The sequence below is a fragment of the Emydura macquarii genome, unplaced genomic scaffold (assembly GCF_026122565.2).
Source record: "Emydura macquarii macquarii isolate MOO-44397 ecotype Brisbane River unplaced genomic scaffold, CSIRO-AGI_Emac_v2 contig_1305, whole genome shotgun sequence".
NCBI classification, from domain to species: domain Eukaryota; kingdom Metazoa; phylum Chordata; order Testudines; family Chelidae; genus Emydura; species Emydura macquarii.
In genome coordinates this window covers 927,827-943,743 of record NW_027131442.1, presented here as the reverse complement: position 1 = coordinate 943,743, position 15,917 = coordinate 927,827, and the positions used below count along the sequence as shown (strand labels likewise).

Genomic DNA, 15,917 nt, shown 5'->3' with positions numbered 1-15,917 from the left:
AGCTAATAAGACTCTGCCACTAGGGGGCAGCCCAGCACTATGGGGCCAGTAATTACAGGCTGGAAGGGGGGGAGGGTGCTGTGCTCAGGTGCATGATTTCTGCTAAGCGCCTGCTGTGGGACCTGGCAGCTCGGCAGAGTTGTGCCAGGGCCCTGAGCAGAGGCCTGCACTCGGGCAAGGCCCTTCACAGCTGGGAAGGTCACTGGCACCCAGCAGGAAGGCAGCCCCTGGTTCAGTCGCTTTGGAGCCGGGCAGCTGTTGTAGCTGACGCTGTGGGGGTAGCCCTAAGTGGAGGGCGCTTGGCTCTAATGGTCCCTGGAGGTGCCAGGGCCGGCCAGGAGACCCACTCCCGCCGCAGCCAGCCGAAGATGCTGGCAGGCATTGCAGGGCCACGCTGCCAGCTGGGATCCCCGAGGAGCGCTGGCCCCGGCACCTTGGTGAAGTGTGCTCATCTGGCGTTGACAGCGGGGCCGAGGTGACTTCCTGCTGCCGGCGGGCATGGATCTGGCCTGGGCTGGGTTGCAGCCGCAGTCTCGTCTGTCGGGCCCTGGTAGAGGAACGCGGCCGGTGCCGATGGACCCCTCAAACTACCCGAGCCAACCCCAAGAAACCGCTTGGAGCAGTTCTGCTTTACTGGATCAAATTCACTGGCAGGACCTCGCGCACTCATGAGCTGCGGGCTTCTGCCCTGCTGGAGATGGCTGTGGAGGGGGACCAGCGGAGGAGATGACATGCCAGTGGCACGGGCCAAGCTGCGAGCTCCAGGACAGACCTGTTGGGGGAGAGGGAGTGGGCAATGCGGGGGTCGGAGGCCCAAGGAGACTGTGTGGCTGCAGGCAGGCTTGCTTCGGGAACTCTGCCTGGGAGGGTTCCCCGCCAGCTACCCCCCCCCCTTCAGTGCAGCGCCGTGTTGGTCACACCTGTGGAAAGCCTGCTCTGCCTCCCACCAGCTGGGGCAGCCTCAGCCCAGAACTGCAGGGGCTGGGAGAGGGGCCTCGGGTATCCTGGCCTAGGCAGACCTGTCTAGCAGCAGGCTCCACTGCTGATTGTTGGGCATGAAGCTGAGCGGGGCTTCGGGGGAAGAGAGGGGAGGCTCTATTGAAAAGGGGCCACTGGAAAGAATCTGTCATGAACCCCCCTCCCTCCCTTCCATACCTTGGCAGGGGAGAGATGATGCCCTGGGACCTGGCCTGCTATGCTGCCCTCCCCATCCCCTGCAGGTTCCATGGAGGGGAGGGCCATGGGCAGCCACGCTAAGCCTCTTGCACTTCTGGCTGGGGAAAGAGAGGAGACAGTTCCTCCCTGTCATGCCCTGGGTTTGGGGGGTGGGCAGGGCCCTTCTCCAGAGCAGGCTGCTCACCTCTGCCCCGCCCCCAAGGAGCATTCAGATGGGGAAGGGCAATGAGGGTGATGTAGGCCAGGCTGACTGGGAAGGGGGTGCCCTGTCCCGCATGGACCTGCAGGGAGATTTCCCTCCCTACCCTTAGTGATTTGAATGGGGTTATGGTTTTGCCCAGGTTGGGGCTGGAATCTACACCCTGGCAAAAGCTCTGAAGGGGCCGGAGTGGGTGCAGTTCCCCTGCCCCCCATATCTAGACTGATCTGCCCCTCCAGAGGGGAGTCCCTTGCTCCTGCATGGGCAGTGAGAGGGGGAATGATGGGAATGCGTAGACCCCTTGGGATGTGGGCGCTCCCACCCCAGGTAGCCCCCCTGCTGTCCCTTGTCCATGCTCCCCCGTGCCGGGCTGCACATCCGGGTGGCCCCTCCTTACCCATGCCGTCGGACGCTCTCCCTGCTTCCCGGGCTGCCCCCGGCCGGCTCCTCCCCCCACCTCATTTCTTCTTGGTCTTCACCAGCCCCTTGTCCACCAGGCTGCGGTACAGCTCCTGGATGTAGGTGTAGACGCACTTGGAGTCCGGGACGCTCATGCGCACCATGTCTTCGACCTCCAGCAGTGGGGCACAGTCAGCATGCTGCCTGTGGGGCGAGGGGCCGAGGCGTCAGCATGGCAGTGCTGCCCTCGGCCAAGGTGCTTGGCTCGGCTCAGCCCAGGGGCTCTTGGCTTGCTCGATGTATCCCCAGGGTGGGGCCGTCCCACTGATCTCCCCCCCACACCAAAGACCCCCTACCTGGAGCCCCAGCCTCTCTAGGGAGCCTGCAAAGCAGGGCATGTCTGATGCCAGGGGGCAAAGGAAATGCCTTGTCCAAGGGGAACTGGCCCAGGACGTGCCTGTCATAGCAGGGGATGGGGTGAAGGGAGAGGAACCTCAGTTTGGTGGCCTGGAGAAGGGCTCGGAGTCCGGTCCAGGCTGGAGGGTGCGTCCCAGGAGCTGCTTCCAGGCCTGTCCCGGCCATGCTGTGCCTTGGCCTGGTCCCGCGTGAGGTGGGGAGTGAGGGGCAGAGCTCCTGGGACCCACAGGGTGGCCAAGCCCCAGAGGAAGAATCCTGCTAATTAGCTAATGGCCTCAATACTGGGTGTGGCACCCAGCCAGGCCGTCTACAACATCTGACATGAGGTGGGCTGCCATACCCAGGCCTGCCTGGCATCACAGCGCCCACTGCTGCTGAAAGCTGGGCTGGGCATTGCAGGTTCCTCCCCATCTCTGGGGTCACAGCGTCCCCTACTGGGGAGAGCAGGGCTGGGCAGTGCAGGTTTTGCCCCTCCCTGTGGTCACTGCGCCCACTGCTGGGGAGGGCAAGGCTGGGCAGTGCAGGCTCCTCCCCCGCCCAGCATCACATGTGCCCCCTGCTGGACAACTGCAGATTCCTACTCTGCCTCCAAGCCCCAGGTCTGACAGGTGGCAGAGGCCCCTCACTGGGGGCAAGGGGGGGAAGGCACTCACTCAGCGGTGGCAAAAGCGAGGGTGAAGTTCTCCCTGCGGTTGGCCGGGTCAAGGACCGCGTAGTCGAAGGCATCGGGGAAGAACTTGTGGACGAGGGCACAGAAGGCCAAGCCGCTGCTCCAGCTGGAGGAGAAGTTCTGGATGTCCACGTGCTGGGAGCCAGGCAGCAAGGCAGGGGCAGAGGGAGGGAGAACCAGTCAGCCCTATGAATGTTGGATGGGCTACCTCCCTCGTCCTGCCTGGCCTCCACCGCCTCCCCAGCCTCTTGGTGGGCACTACAGGGTCCATGGGGTGCCCGTCCCCATGGACTGCCCACCCCTCCCATGCACTAGGAAGAGAGGCCGGGGCAGAAATCCAGTGGCTATGTTCTCTGGCCACCTCCCACGGTTGCCTCTCCTGGGCTGGCCATGCTGGAAGGGCGACAGCGCTGTGGCCCAGCGTGCCAGGCACCTGCAGGGCTCACGGGGCTCTGTCCTGCTCTTCCTCCTCTCCATCTTGTAGTCAGCACTGGTGATCCAGAGCCTTGGCGCAAATCACTGTGGGGGGCAGAGCCGCAGGCCCAGGGATGGCAGAACCCCCTTGTGCTCTGCACCTTGTGCCAGCTGCCCGGCCAAATGCTTCCCGGCTGCTATTCCGGCTGCCTCCCCCCTGCCATCTTGCCCCTCCTCCCCCAGGCCAGGATTAGGCACCACCACAAAGATCTGGGTCGTTGTGTACCCAGTCGGGTGTGCCCCTGTTGGGGTGAGGGATAGTGTCTAACACACACACACACCCTGCCCAGGGCCTGCTGTGTGTCTGAGTGGAGGGGGCTGCAGGTCAAATACCCCCCTCATCCCCACCAACCTCTCACCTCATAGCCACGCGTCTTGGCGCGACACCACTCCAACAGCATGTTCTTGATGGCGTTGACGCCTCCAGTCTTCTTGATGCTGGGGGCAGGGGCACTGGCTGCCCTGCAGGGGGTGGGGGGATGGAGGGGACGGTGTCACGGAGAGAAGGAACGACCTGAATTCTGCTGCAGAGCCCCAGAGCTGGGGCAGAGACTGGCCATGTCCCCTCCCTCCCACAGCCCTGGGTCTTCCCTCTCTGTCCCACCAGCCCACTGAGCCTGTGTGGGGCCAGGAGCTAAAGGGGTTAACTCTCATGGTACCCTTGGTGCCACAAGAGCTGCCCTGGGTGCTTTGCCCCTAATGTGCAGTGGCAGGGAGTTCCACAGGTATTGGGTGCCCCTCCCTACACCCTCTTCTTGACGTGTTGTTCTTTAATGCCAGTAGGCAGTCCCCATTGGTTGACGGACCAGGGCCAATCCTCCAAGCTCTGCCCTCTCATTTGTAGGCCGGCCCATTCCGTAGCCTCTGGGATCACGCACCCCCCGAATTTCTCCACAATGGCCTTGCGGGACTGGGCTCTGGGTGCCAGGCGGGGTCGGGTCAGCTCCCTCCGATCCAGTGCCGGTCTCTTCGGCTTCTCCTTGGGGGGCGCTGCTCCCTCGGGTGGGGGGCTCTGTCCGCTGTCTTGCTGGGCTGTCTGTCCAGTGCTGCGAAGAGAGGGGCAACAGATCAGAGAATGGGTCAGGAAGAGAGGGGGTGGTGTGTGTGGGGAGGAAATCTCCCCACCTCTGGGTGTGTGCCAACCCCTCTCCCCCAGCCTGGCACCATCGGGTGCTCTTACCTGGCACTGCCATCCAGAGGCGCTTCTGGGCTTTGGGAGGCGCCTCCTGAAAGGAATTCACAAAATGTTGACCTTAAAAATAGTCATCACAGTGGGGTCAACTGGGGATCTGAGCTGGTGGGGATGAGCTGGGGGGGGGGTGACCCTGTGTGAGTGGGTCTATGTTGGGGGCTGACCCTGTGTGTGTGGGGGGGCTGTGCTGGGGAGGGGGTGACCCTGCGTGAGTGGGGTGGTGGAGCTGGAGGGTGCTGTGGGGGTGTCCCCTCCCTGAATTCTTCCACCAATCTCACTCCCTCATCCCATAGCCCTTACCTGGCTGAGGGGCCCCGGTCTCCTCCCCAAAGGCAATGTCCCCTGTGGGGCTGGCCAGCACCTCGTCAGGGGAGCTGGGCACAGGCTCACCCCACTCCTGCTCCTCGCCTCCCATCTCTGGGGACAGTGGCTCCTCTGAGGTGCTCCCGCGATGGTCCTGGGGGAGAACAAAGCCCTTTAACAGGACCCACCCCCTGCTCCCCAAATCCCACGAGTCCCAGATGCCCCTGGTGGCCCTAGATCCTGTCCTTCCCACACCATGGCCTCCCCGCCTCCACATGTGAGATTTGAACCCATGTCCCGCCAGGGGCTTTCCAGGGGGCTGAGTCCCCACAGTCCATCCCGAGCCCTGGGAGCTGCTCCCTGCACACCCAACAGCCTGCGCACACTTGTGCCTCCATGGCATTGGGAAGGGCACGTGGGCACCTGCAGCACCTTCTGGGCACACTCGCCCACTGGGGAGATGCAGGGGGAGGGCTTCCCTCCTTCCTCCTCATTGCCCCGTCTGCCCTGGGGGGATACTCACCTCTCTGGCTCCAGCATCACTGGCCCCCTCAGCTCCAGCCTCTTGCTCCTCAGATCTCCGCTTCTCTGGCTCAGCCCCGCCAGCCCCCTCCTGAGGCTCAGACCCAGACGTGCCTCCTGCCGCCTGCCCTTCTGCCCCAGCCCCCTTTCCCTCCTCTGCTCCAGCCCCAGAATCTCCTGCCCCTCCAGCCTCACTGTCCCCCTTAGCGTTGCTCCCAGAAGCCTCTGCTCCCCCGGCCTCACCGCCCCCCTTAGTGTCGCTCCCAGAATCCTCTGCTCTCCCAGCCTCACTGCCCCCCTTAGCGTCGCTCCCAGAAGCCTTTGCTCCTTCAGCTGCACCGTCCTCCTTAGCGTCACTCCCAGAATCCCCTGCTCTCGCCTTCTCCCCCAGCCCATCCCCGCCCCCAGCTGCCTCCTTGTCTCCAGTTGCAGCCGCCCCTTCAGCCTCCTTGGCTGCAGCCCTGGGTGCCTCTGTTGTCAGCACAGGGCCAGGAGCGCCTTCCTGCACCTCCATCTCTGGAAAGAGATAAGAGGCGTGGGGGTCAGAGGGACAGAAGAGACCTGGATCGGGGTTGTGAGAGGCCCCCAACTGGCCAACCCAGGGGCCAGCCTCCCAGATCTCTCCCCAGGGCTCTGTCCACCCCCACATCTGAGCCCCACCATTCCCAGGTCTGGGAGGAAAGGATGGGGCAGGGAGGCATCAGATCACCCTCTGCTGGCCATACCCTGGCGTTGTGGGGCCTGCGATAGGGGGGCTTATATCAACTCCAGTGAAGTTGTGTTTGTCTGGAACGGAGAGTGGGAATGCAGCATGGGGGAGAGATGGGGAGACCCTAGGGTGGGGGCACACAAAGCAATTGGTGCAGGGGAGAGAGATTGAGGGACCCTGGGGTAGAGCGGAAGGGAAATGGCAGGGCACACAGAGCCACTGGTGTGGGGGAGAGAGTTGGGGACCCTGGGGTGCGGTGGAGGAGAATGGGAGGCACACCCGCCCCCGACATGGGGGAGCTGCAGGGTGTCCCTGCAATGGAGGGGGATGGAGGGTCACACCAGGGACCTTGTGGAAGAGGGGTATGGAGAGGTCCTGGGAGCCCCTGGTTCATGCAATGAGCTTGGCCAACACCAACGAGGTGTGACTCTGCAGTAAATACTGCAGGACCTACCTAAACGGGGGAGAGCTGGGGAGGCAGCCCGGGAGAGGACCCTTGGGGTCTGTGCTGTCAACCCTTTCCAGAGGAATGGGAGGCCAGACTGGACCCTGGACCTTTAAAACAAGGGGGCAACCCCGCCCCCATCACCAAGTAAACAATCCCCAAACAACAGAGGCTGGAACAGGCCTCTGACTCAGGCACTAAACCTGCAGGGGGGAGGGTGCTCAGGGAGGGGCCAGGTGACACCCCACCCCCCACCAGCTAAATATACCCCTGACATTTACCACTCTGCCAAACCTGGGGGATTTGCCAGCTGCTGCCCCGACCCCCCCACCCTTCCAGTGGTAAACTGCCTGCAGCCCTGGCTTTCCCCCCAGCTCTGCCAGTGCCTCTCGGTCCTGACTAGCCGCCTCCTGCTAGCCCAGCCCCAGCTTCCCCCCAACCTCCGCCAGTGCCTGACCAGCCGCCCCCTGCTTGCCCAGCCCTGGGCTCCCCCCCAGTGGTGCTCAATCCCGACCCACAGTCCCTGTTATTCCAGGTCTGGGTTCTCACGAGCTGCCTTTGATTCAGATGGTCTCCCCCAGTGCCTGAGGGAGGGAGGGGACAACTGGGGGTGATTCCAGGAGATCCTGAACCATGGGCCCCCCTCTGCACCCTGAGCTCCATAAGCCAGGCCGGTGGTGTCTCCAGTCTGACCCAGCTCCCTGCCTAGAGGATCCACCCCTCCCACTGCTCTGGGCCCTCCCTGGAGTAGGGCTGGTGGTCAGGGCTGCACCCACCTGCTGGCTGCTCCGCGGGGCGGGCTGCTTCTGGGCTCAGTCCCCCGTCCACCCTGCGTTTTGTGTCACTGCTGTTGGCACCTGCCCCAGGCAGTGCAGCCTATTTTTACCAGGAGAGGAACAGGTGCCACTTTCATTCATGCTCTCCGCCCTGCCAGCTCTTCTGGCCATCCCCCGGGGGGGGGGGGGGTCCACTCTAACAAGGTTACACGGGTGAGACCCCCCGCAGGAGGGGGGAACCCCACCAGGCAGGAATTGCAGGGGATCCTCATGCTGAGAGGCAGCAATTGGGGACAAATGGTCCCAGGGAATCCTCCACCCCTCCCCCCCCCAGCACCAGAAGACCCCAGGACAGTGCCCCTGCTTCAGGTGCACCAGCTTTCTAGCTTGTCACCGCAAGGCTGGAGCTAACAGAGCCATGGGAGGTGGCAGGGGGACCCTGCTATCTGGGGGTCTTTGTCCCCTGGGGCTAAAGGCCGCTCCCTAGTGTGGGAACCATAGGATTGTCATCACCCATCCCCCCAGGATTGTCATTGCTTAGGCAGCTCTGCCCCCCTGTAGCCAGGCCAAGGTACTACAGGTGTATCCCCCCCTCCCGGTGGGTCATCCTTAGTGGGGACTGAACCAAGTTCCTCTAGCCCTACATGCATGCACCTCTCCTGCCAGAGCTAAGGGAGTCTGCTCTGTTAGCCAAGGCTGGAGTATCTGGCCCAGCCACCAGTAGAGAGGGGCAGAGCACTGTGCTGCATTGGGTGGGGGTGGGTGGCATTTCAGCCCCAAGCACTGGGCAGGATCTCCCTTCTGACCCTGTGAGCTGCAGGCGTTTGGCTGCTGGATAGTGCAACAGGGATTTGGGGGTCACGCCCCACTGCCCAAGTGAGACCTGGCTTTGCAGCCAATCAGGAAGGAGATTGCCCCCCTCCCCTCCTCGTAAATGTGTCCAGGGAGCATCTAGGCCACTTAATATTGCACAACCGGCCTCAATCCCCAATGGCAGGCACCTCTGGGACCTGGCATGCCAACCTGGCCAGATGCTGGGGCGCTAGATGGTCACGCAGGCATCATCCATGGGGCAGAAGGAAAAGATGGTGTAGATCCCACCTAATCCAGCCCCCCACGACAGCTCCCTCTGCAGCTGTTCCCTGCCTCCCTTGGCATCTCATGCTCAGCTGTGCCCGCTGCCTCCCTTCTAAAGGCAAAGGCTATGCGCTCTAGTGGGTAGAGCCGTGAACTGAGAGTCAGGAAAGCTGGGTTCTGTCCTGATTCTGAGCTTGGGCAAGTCCCTCTTAGTTTTGTGCCTCAGTTTCCCCATGTGTAATATGGGGGTGGGGTGTGACAAGTCAGGCACCCACATTGCTGAAGATGAGCTGCCTAGCTGTGTATTTAGCGGGAAGCTCAGACCATCGTTGGCTCAGGGCAGACGTTCCTTTCCACATGAAAACGGTAACAGAGACAGGCGCTGCCGTGGGGACACTGAGCCCAGGGTTTTCGTAAGTGATGGGCATGTGGCAAGGCTGGCAGCCAGGCTAGGCCATGTTCTTGTGATGTGTTTGGGGGTGATCGGGCAGGGCCTGCTACAGCGCCGCTGGCTGTGGAGTTGGTCCCAGGTCCCGCACTGCGATGCCACTGCTTCTCCCAGGGGCCCTTGGCAGGGGCTGGTGACGCCCAGCATGATGGTACAGGCTGTGCCCAGGCTCTGCTCCTGCCCTATTCCTTCTCTGGGTACAGGGGACTCTGGGCCTATTGCACAGCCCCACCGCCTGACGGCCCTATCACTCCACTGCCTGACAGCTCCCACCCTGGTCACCCCAACCTCCTGCACTCCCCACTCCACAGCCCCACTGCCTGCTGGCTCCCTACAGCCCTTACCACCCCACAGCTCCACCGCCTGACAGCCCCCATCATGATCACCCACCACCACCTGACGGTTCCCATCGTCACCACCTCCTCTGTCATCCTACAACCCCACCGCCTGACGGCCCCCACTGTGATTACCCTCCATCTCCTCCCCTCCCCCCAAGTCCCTGATCACCCCACACAGCCTCACCGCCTGACCAGACCCCGGTGATCACCTCCCACCCCTGGACACCCCCACTCCCAGCTGATGCCCCGGAAACCCTGCTGGGGCCCAGCCTGAGGGGGCTGCCGCGGGTGACCTGGGGGCAGGTTTGGGGCTGCCCCCAGGGGCCGCTCTCCCCGTGGGGCTGAGCCACCCTTCCAGCTACTCTATGGTCATTGTTACTGTTAGCTCTCCCCCTCCCCATCCCGACTCGTCGTCTCCCGGGAGTCCCGGCTTGTCTAGCAACAACACAAGATCTCTATGGTAACATGGCTGCGCGCCCAGCATCCCCGTTTCCCATCCGATATATTCTATCCTAGGTCCTCCACCAGCTCTATGATCTAACGAGGTTTCCCCGCTTTCCCCTCTAGCTCCAGTCTCCTGGCAGATCTCTATGGTTTGGAGCTGGCCCCTCTCTAGCCTCTTGCCCGTTTCCTCCTGCTCCCTTGCGCTAACTCTATGGTAGCTGAGTCAGCCAAATACCGGAAGTGGTTCCCCCCTCCTCCCCGAACCCTGACTCTATGGTAGCTGGGAGGAGAGAAGGGCCCGCCTGCCTGTTCCCCACGTGTTTCCGGGCGGCTGCTGGGCGGGGATCGTTGCGTTACTTTATCTCTGGGCGAAAGGGGCCGGGCCTGACCCCGACGGCTCAGTGACAACCCTCCCCCCCCGGGGTGAGGAGCGGGGTCCCCGCACAGGGCCCTAGGCTGCCCCCGGCTGGGGGGGGGGGTCTCCGCTCTGGAACGTGCCCCCCTTTGGGCCTGAGACTCCCCAGTGCGTTGGCCGTGGTCGGTCGGCCCCGCTCTGGGGTGGCGTCCCCCTGGGTGGTGTAGGGGGAGGCCGACCTGGGGGGTGCAGGTGGGAGGGCAGAGGGCTGCTCTGGGTGCTGTGGGGGATACTGGTTGTTTCTGGGGGCCACCTTGGGTGCCGTAAGGAGGGGTGGGGGTCACGCTGGTTGGGGGGCAGCCTGGGGCGCTGCCTTGGGGGGTGCAAGTGGCAGTTCTGACCGGCTCTCTGTGTTTCCAGGAGCAAAGCGCTGACCCCTGCCTCAAACACCAGGGACTCAGTGCTCCGGGCGTGATGGATCCGCTCAGGGCCCAGCAGCTGGCAGCCGAGCTGGAGGTGGAGATGATGGCCGACATGTACAACAGGTAATGAGCCTATCACTACAGCCTCTTGTCAGGGGCAGGGTGGCATCACCCCAGAGTGCAGTTTGCTGGGTAGTCATAGATTTGAGAGCCAGCAGGGACCATTGTCGTCATCTAAATTGGAGAGCGTCCAAGGAAGAACCATGAGAATGATTAAAGGATGAGAAAACCTGCCTCCTAGGGATAGACTCAAGGAGCTCGAGCTATATTGCGTAAGGAAGAGACGGTTAAGTGATGACTTGATCAGTTTGTAAAGTACCTACGTGGGGAACAAATATTTAACAATGAGGTTTTCAGTCTAGCAGAGACAGGTCTAACACGACCCAATGGCAGGAAGTTGAAGCTAGACCAATTCAGAGTGGAAATAAGGTACCAAATTTTAATGGTGAGTGTAATTAAGCATTGGAGCAACTTACCAAGGGCTGTGGTGGATTCTCCATCATTGACAAGTTTTTAAATCAGGATAGGCTGTTTTACTAAAAGCTTTGCTCTAGGTATTATATGGGTACAGTTCTCTGACCTGTGTTATACAGAAGGTCAGATTAGATGATCACAATGGTCCCTTCTGACCTTGGAATCTATAAACTCTGCTGGGTGGAGGAGTGGAAATGGGGGTGGGAGGTTGGTGTGCTCTTAAAGCATACATGATGCCAGCAGCCAGCTGTTTGATCCATAGACCATTGCAGACATGCTTGAAGCTGTGGCTGTGCTAAACAGACACCAGGAGCTCCGTGTGTCCCCCATTTTCCACCTTTGTTTTCCAAAGTTCCCATAGAATCAGTAGTTCTCTGGCCTATGTTATACAGGACAGGAGGTCAGACTAGATTATCGCAGTGCCCTTCCTGGCCTTGGAATCTATTAATCTAGTCCCAGGGGTTGGCAACCTGAAGTGGCACGCTCATAGTGCCCTGGCTGGAGCGCACTGCTCCGCACCTGCCACAGGCACTGCTGCCAGAATGGGGGCTGCAGACCCGCCGCCGACACTGGCGCCGGCACTGGGAGAGGGGTGGGGGGAAGATTGGGCCCAGCCCTTTGTTAAGGTTGCCGACCCCCGATCTTGACTGACCTCCTGAAGAACACGAGCCATAGAACCGCCCTGAATTAACACCTGCTTCAAGTCCAATAGCTCCTATGTCTGCTCCATTCTTGGACGTACTTCCAGGCCGGGGGTGAGGGGCATCAGCAAAGCCACGTGTGTATGTGGAGCCCAGGGTTGGGCTAGCAAGGGGGCTGTGGGTCACAACAAAGAGGAATTGGCAGAGCTGTGGGTGTGCTGGAGCTGAGGACTGGAACAATAAAGGACCATGGTTTGGGATTGAGAGGAATTGGCAGAGCCCAGGGCTGGGATAGCAGGGGCTGTGGGTTGGAATTCTGGGGCACCGGCAGAACTGTGTTCAGGGTATGGAGGGGACCCAGGGCTGGGATAGTGGGGCGGCGGGGAGGGTCAAGATTGGGCTCACAAGTGCGCCTGTGAATTCTCATGCTCTCCCCCTCCTTTGTGGCCCAGAATGACCAACGCCTGTCACCGGAAGTGTGTCCCTCCCCACTACAAGGAGGCAGAGCTCTCAAAGGGGGAGTCCGTGTGCCTGGACCGCTGCGTCTCCAAGTACCTGGACATCCACGAGCGCATGGGCAAGAAACTGACAGAGCTCTCCATGCAGGATGAGGAGCTGATGAAGAGGATGCAGCAGGGTGCAGGGCCGGTGTAGAGACTTCCTCTTTTTGAATACGGACAGCATACATGATGGTCCCTGTGTCCCCCAACTGCATCCTGGACTCACCCCTGTGGCCCCCATCAATAAAACCTCTGCAGTTGTGTATGAGCTAGGTCCCTGCCTGCAAGGAGATTTCAGAGAGCTTGTGCTGGGCTATACCAATGGGATGTTCCCCACCTTGCTCCATCCCCATGTGGATAGGATCCCAGTTCTACCCTATCCAGCATTCATCAGGCCAGTCCCGAGGGGTCTAAGAGCCCAGTTCTGTCTTTTTACCACATCATGGGAGGAAAGGGTTAATCAAGCTCCCTTCCTGCATAGGGAGCAGTTCTGCAGGAGGCCAGGTTGGCATGTGGGTGCTTTTGCCTGTGCTAGTACCCCAGTGTGGTTCTAGGGGGTATTGTGCTGCTGAGGGAGGGGTGTATCTCCCTGGTGAGGTGTAAAACTCAGCCCCACTTCTGTTGTGCTCACTAAATTCCCTTGGTGCTTTCACTTTGAGTGCTGGTGTGTGAATGGCAGGGTCCTGATCCAGTTTGGAGAATCTCCCTCCCTCTGCAGTTTTCCTTTCACTTCTTGTCCCAAACTCCTGGTGGAGGAGTGTCACTGTTCCCCTTTAATCACCTTCCACCCCAAAGGTGGCTGCAGGTCCATGCCTGTGTGAAGAGTTTGTCTCTTATTTCAATCAAAGCATCCTGGCAAGCACTGTTGGCTGATGGTGCTTTGTATGTCCGCCAGGGGTCGTGCTGTGCCCTGCAGAACACGTGGCCCTTAATAGCCTTGTCTGTCTAATGGCTCCCAGCTGTAGTATTTGTTTTACAATCCAGGATCTTAATTGGGTTGTTTCCTCTTCTTTGTCTCATTCAAAGTGCTGACCGCAGGTTAATTACATGGCAGCTCTATTTAACCTGAGGCTGAATTCTCCCATCCCAGCTATTTAGAGATCAGAACTAGATTAAAAGGCACCATCTTGGAGTTATTTTTAATAGGCCTGACTTGATCTTTTGGATGTTTTGTTCATCTTAGCTGTGTGGTGGTTTCATTCACAGGCCTCTTTGGTGGGGAAAATGCCAGAGGAATGGGCTGTAATAATGAGGAGTCATAGATTATAAAACTGGAAGGGACCGCTGTGTTTATCTAGTCTGATCTCCTGTGTAATCCAGGCCATTGGACTTCCCTGAATTAATTCCTGGTTGAACTAGAGTAGATTTGTGAGGAAAAGCATCCCAGCTGGATCGAAGAATTGTCAGTTATGGAGAATGCATGGCGCCCCTTGGTAGATTGTTCCAGTAGCTAATTCACTTCACTGTTCACATTTTGAGCTTTATTTTCAGTCTGAATTTATTTAGCTTCAACTTCCAGCTGCTGCATCTTGTTAGATCTTTGGCTGCTAGATTGTGGTAACACCCCTGGGTGCTGGGGGCTTCCCAGATATCCAGGAAGGGATAATTCCTGCAGATAGATGGACACCTGCGATAGCGGGATAGCAATACAAACCAGGCACTGTTATTGATAGCAGAAGCAGCTGTGTCTACACACACGCATTTTGCCCCTTCAGCTGTCTCTGTAAAGTTAATCCCTTGCCTCCACTAGAAAGGCTTTGCCGATATAGATAAACTGGTAGGGCTTTAGCTGGGATGGACCTTCTAGCAAAAGCGTTCTTTTGCTGCTATAACGTAATAATAATTCCTAGCTTTTCTCTAGTACTTTCCATCAATAGATTTCAAGGTCCTCTACGACAGTGTTTCTCAACCAGGGATGCCTGTAGCCCAGAGGTCTTCCAGTGGGTACATCAACTCATCTAGATATTTGCCTAGCTTTACAATAGGTTACCTGAAAAGCACTAGCGAAGTTCATACGAACTAATATTTCATACAGACCATGATTTGTTTATTATACTGCTCTGTATGCTATATAAGTGTTCCTCAACCGGGGATCACGATTTATTTTATAATTCTATGATAAAAATGAGTGAGTAATTTTTCAGTAGTAGTGTGCTGTGACACTTGTAAGCAAGTAGTTTTTAAGTGAGGTGAAACTTGGGGTAGGCCAGACATAGCAGTCTCCTGAAAGGGATACAGTAGTCTGGAAAGGTTGAGAACCACTACTCTACAATGTAGATGTGATGACATTATAGGAAACATACTACCACATGCTGAATCCCGACGCCCCTCACACACACAATCTCATACACCCCATGCACAACGGGTACAGACATCCACCATGCTCAACTCCCCCCCCCCCCCCCATGCACAACCATACAACATACACAACCACAAGCAAACCATGAACACCCACAGATATCCACTGTGCACAGCCACACAGATCCAACCACAAACACAGCCATACATGCACAACCCTACCCCAACCATGCACAATGTGTCAGATCCACAAGGATTGGTGGTAGGCCTCCAGGTTTGGAACAATCGCTTGAAGGATCTCACTCTTCTTTCAGGGTAGGTCACATGGCCTCACCGCCTCTTGCGACTCGCCCTTCTGCCTCACCCCACGAGTTCTGTTCAGTGAGTCCAACTGAGATAAATGCCTGGTAAAGACTTGTCCATTCTTCAGGGATGAATGCCCCTCGGCAAGAATTTTCAGTGACCTTTGGGGCAGCGGTGTGAAAACAATCAGCTTTCTTAGTCACCTGGAGAAACTGAGGCACGAAAATTGCTGTTCTGTCAAATCGAAAGAGCATGTGGGCTGTAGGACAGCCTCTCATGTGGCCCCTGCTCACGTCATTGAACAGACCAGACCTAAGAGTGGAGGTGAAACTGCTCTGTATGGTGTATTGGAAACTGTGAGCTTGATTGATGAGAAACCTGTGTGGAAAGAATCTTGACCGTGCCTGGGAGGGCAGCTACTGTGGGGATGAGAAAGGTGCAGTGGCATCTACTGATGACATTGGTGCATTTGAACTTCCCCAGGTCACTGGTTAAAGTGACCCTGGCTCAGTTTAGTCCTGAAGGGGGGAAAAGATGTGATGAAGTGGGAATTTTCTGTAAAGGTTTTTGACTCCCACCATGAGTGCCTCAGTTTCCCTTATACGTTGCATTGTTACCCAGTGCGGGAAAAGGGCTGTTTGCTTTCAGGGCAGGCTGGGTTCACTGCACTTGGCTGGGCTCTGGGCTGACCAGGATGGACCATTTTGACAGCGCTGGGCGACTGTCACTGCAAATACTTAGTGAGAGGCATTAAGCCCTGAAGAGTGGACAGGGATCTGCTGGGAGTCTGTCCTGGCTGGGCTCATCGCACTGAACTCAGGGGGTGAGGCAGGAGGGCTGAAGTCCTAGAGGGTCAGTCAGAGGAGATGGTGAGGCCAGGTGACCTGCACTCAAGGAAGGGTGAAACCCTTTGGGGGTCTGGCACACTGAAGGGTTCCTCCAAGAGACTGTTCCAAAACTGGGGGTGTAGCACTGAGCCCGTGGATCCATGTCACACAACCACACAGGTACAGACACACGCCATGCACAGCCACACCACGCACAACCACAAACAATGCACAGACACATGCCTTGCACAACTACACACACACTACCGCAACTATGTGCACATACCGGACAATCACACATGAGGAACAACCACACACGAGGAACAACCATACATAGGCACAATCTCACACGCCACCACATGCACCCATAGACATATGCACAACCTCACATACACAGCCACATATGCACGTGTACATGCAAACACCATGTACCCCCACCCATCCATGT

At 58.6% G+C, this 15,917-nt stretch overlaps 2 protein-coding genes across 2 annotated transcripts; one reads left to right on the top strand and one right to left on the bottom strand.

Annotated features, from left to right (window-relative positions):
• Window positions 1-64: 64 nt before the first annotated feature.
• SMTNL1 (smoothelin like 1) lies at window positions 65-5,469 on the bottom strand. The gene is made up of 8 exons (XM_067550604.1): window positions 5,354-5,469; window positions 4,828-4,984; window positions 4,516-4,561; window positions 4,214-4,381; window positions 3,695-3,797; window positions 2,845-2,996; window positions 1,773-1,978; window positions 65-772 (listed from the first exon to the last, which is right to left on the bottom strand). Exons 2-7 carry the CDS (start codon window positions 4,940-4,942, stop codon window positions 1,834-1,836), a joined length of 729 nt encoding a protein of 242 aa, XP_067406705.1. The 5' UTR covers window positions 4,943-4,984; window positions 5,354-5,469; the 3' UTR covers window positions 65-772; window positions 1,773-1,833.
• Window positions 5,470-10,093: 4,624 nt separating this feature from the next.
• TIMM10 (translocase of inner mitochondrial membrane 10) lies at window positions 10,094-12,309 on the top strand. Its single transcript, XM_067550739.1, has 3 exons — window positions 10,094-10,112; window positions 10,365-10,489; window positions 11,994-12,309. The coding sequence occupies exons 2-3, from the start codon at window positions 10,419-10,421 to the stop codon at window positions 12,193-12,195; spliced, it is 273 nt and encodes a 90-aa protein (XP_067406840.1). The 5' UTR covers window positions 10,094-10,112; window positions 10,365-10,418; the 3' UTR covers window positions 12,196-12,309.
• The last annotated feature ends 3,608 nt before the right edge of the window (window positions 12,310-15,917 follow it).

What these genes read in the sequence shown, in the direction of transcription:
- SMTNL1 (XM_067550604.1), bottom strand. Translation starts at nt 4,942, where the DNA reads ATGGGAGGCGAGGAGCAGGAGTGGGGTGAGCCTGTGCCCAGCTCCCCT. An exon ending in GACCGGGGCCCCTCAGCCAG is followed by an intron (nt 4,562 to 4,827) that starts GTAAGGGCTATG and finishes AATTCCTTTCAG; the next exon opens with GAGGCGCCTCCCAAAGCCCA. An exon ending in CCTCTGGATGGCAGTGCCAG is followed by an intron (nt 4,382 to 4,515) that starts GTAAGAGCACCC and finishes CTCTCTTCGCAG; the next exon opens with CACTGGACAGACAGCCCAGC.
- TIMM10 (XM_067550739.1), top strand. Translation starts at nt 10,419, where the DNA reads ATGGATCCGCTCAGGGCCCAGCAGCTGGCAGCCGAGCTGGAGGTGGAG. An exon ending in ATGGCCGACATGTACAACAG is followed by an intron (nt 10,490 to 11,993) that starts GTAATGAGCCTA and finishes TTTGTGGCCCAG; the next exon opens with AATGACCAACGCCTGTCACC.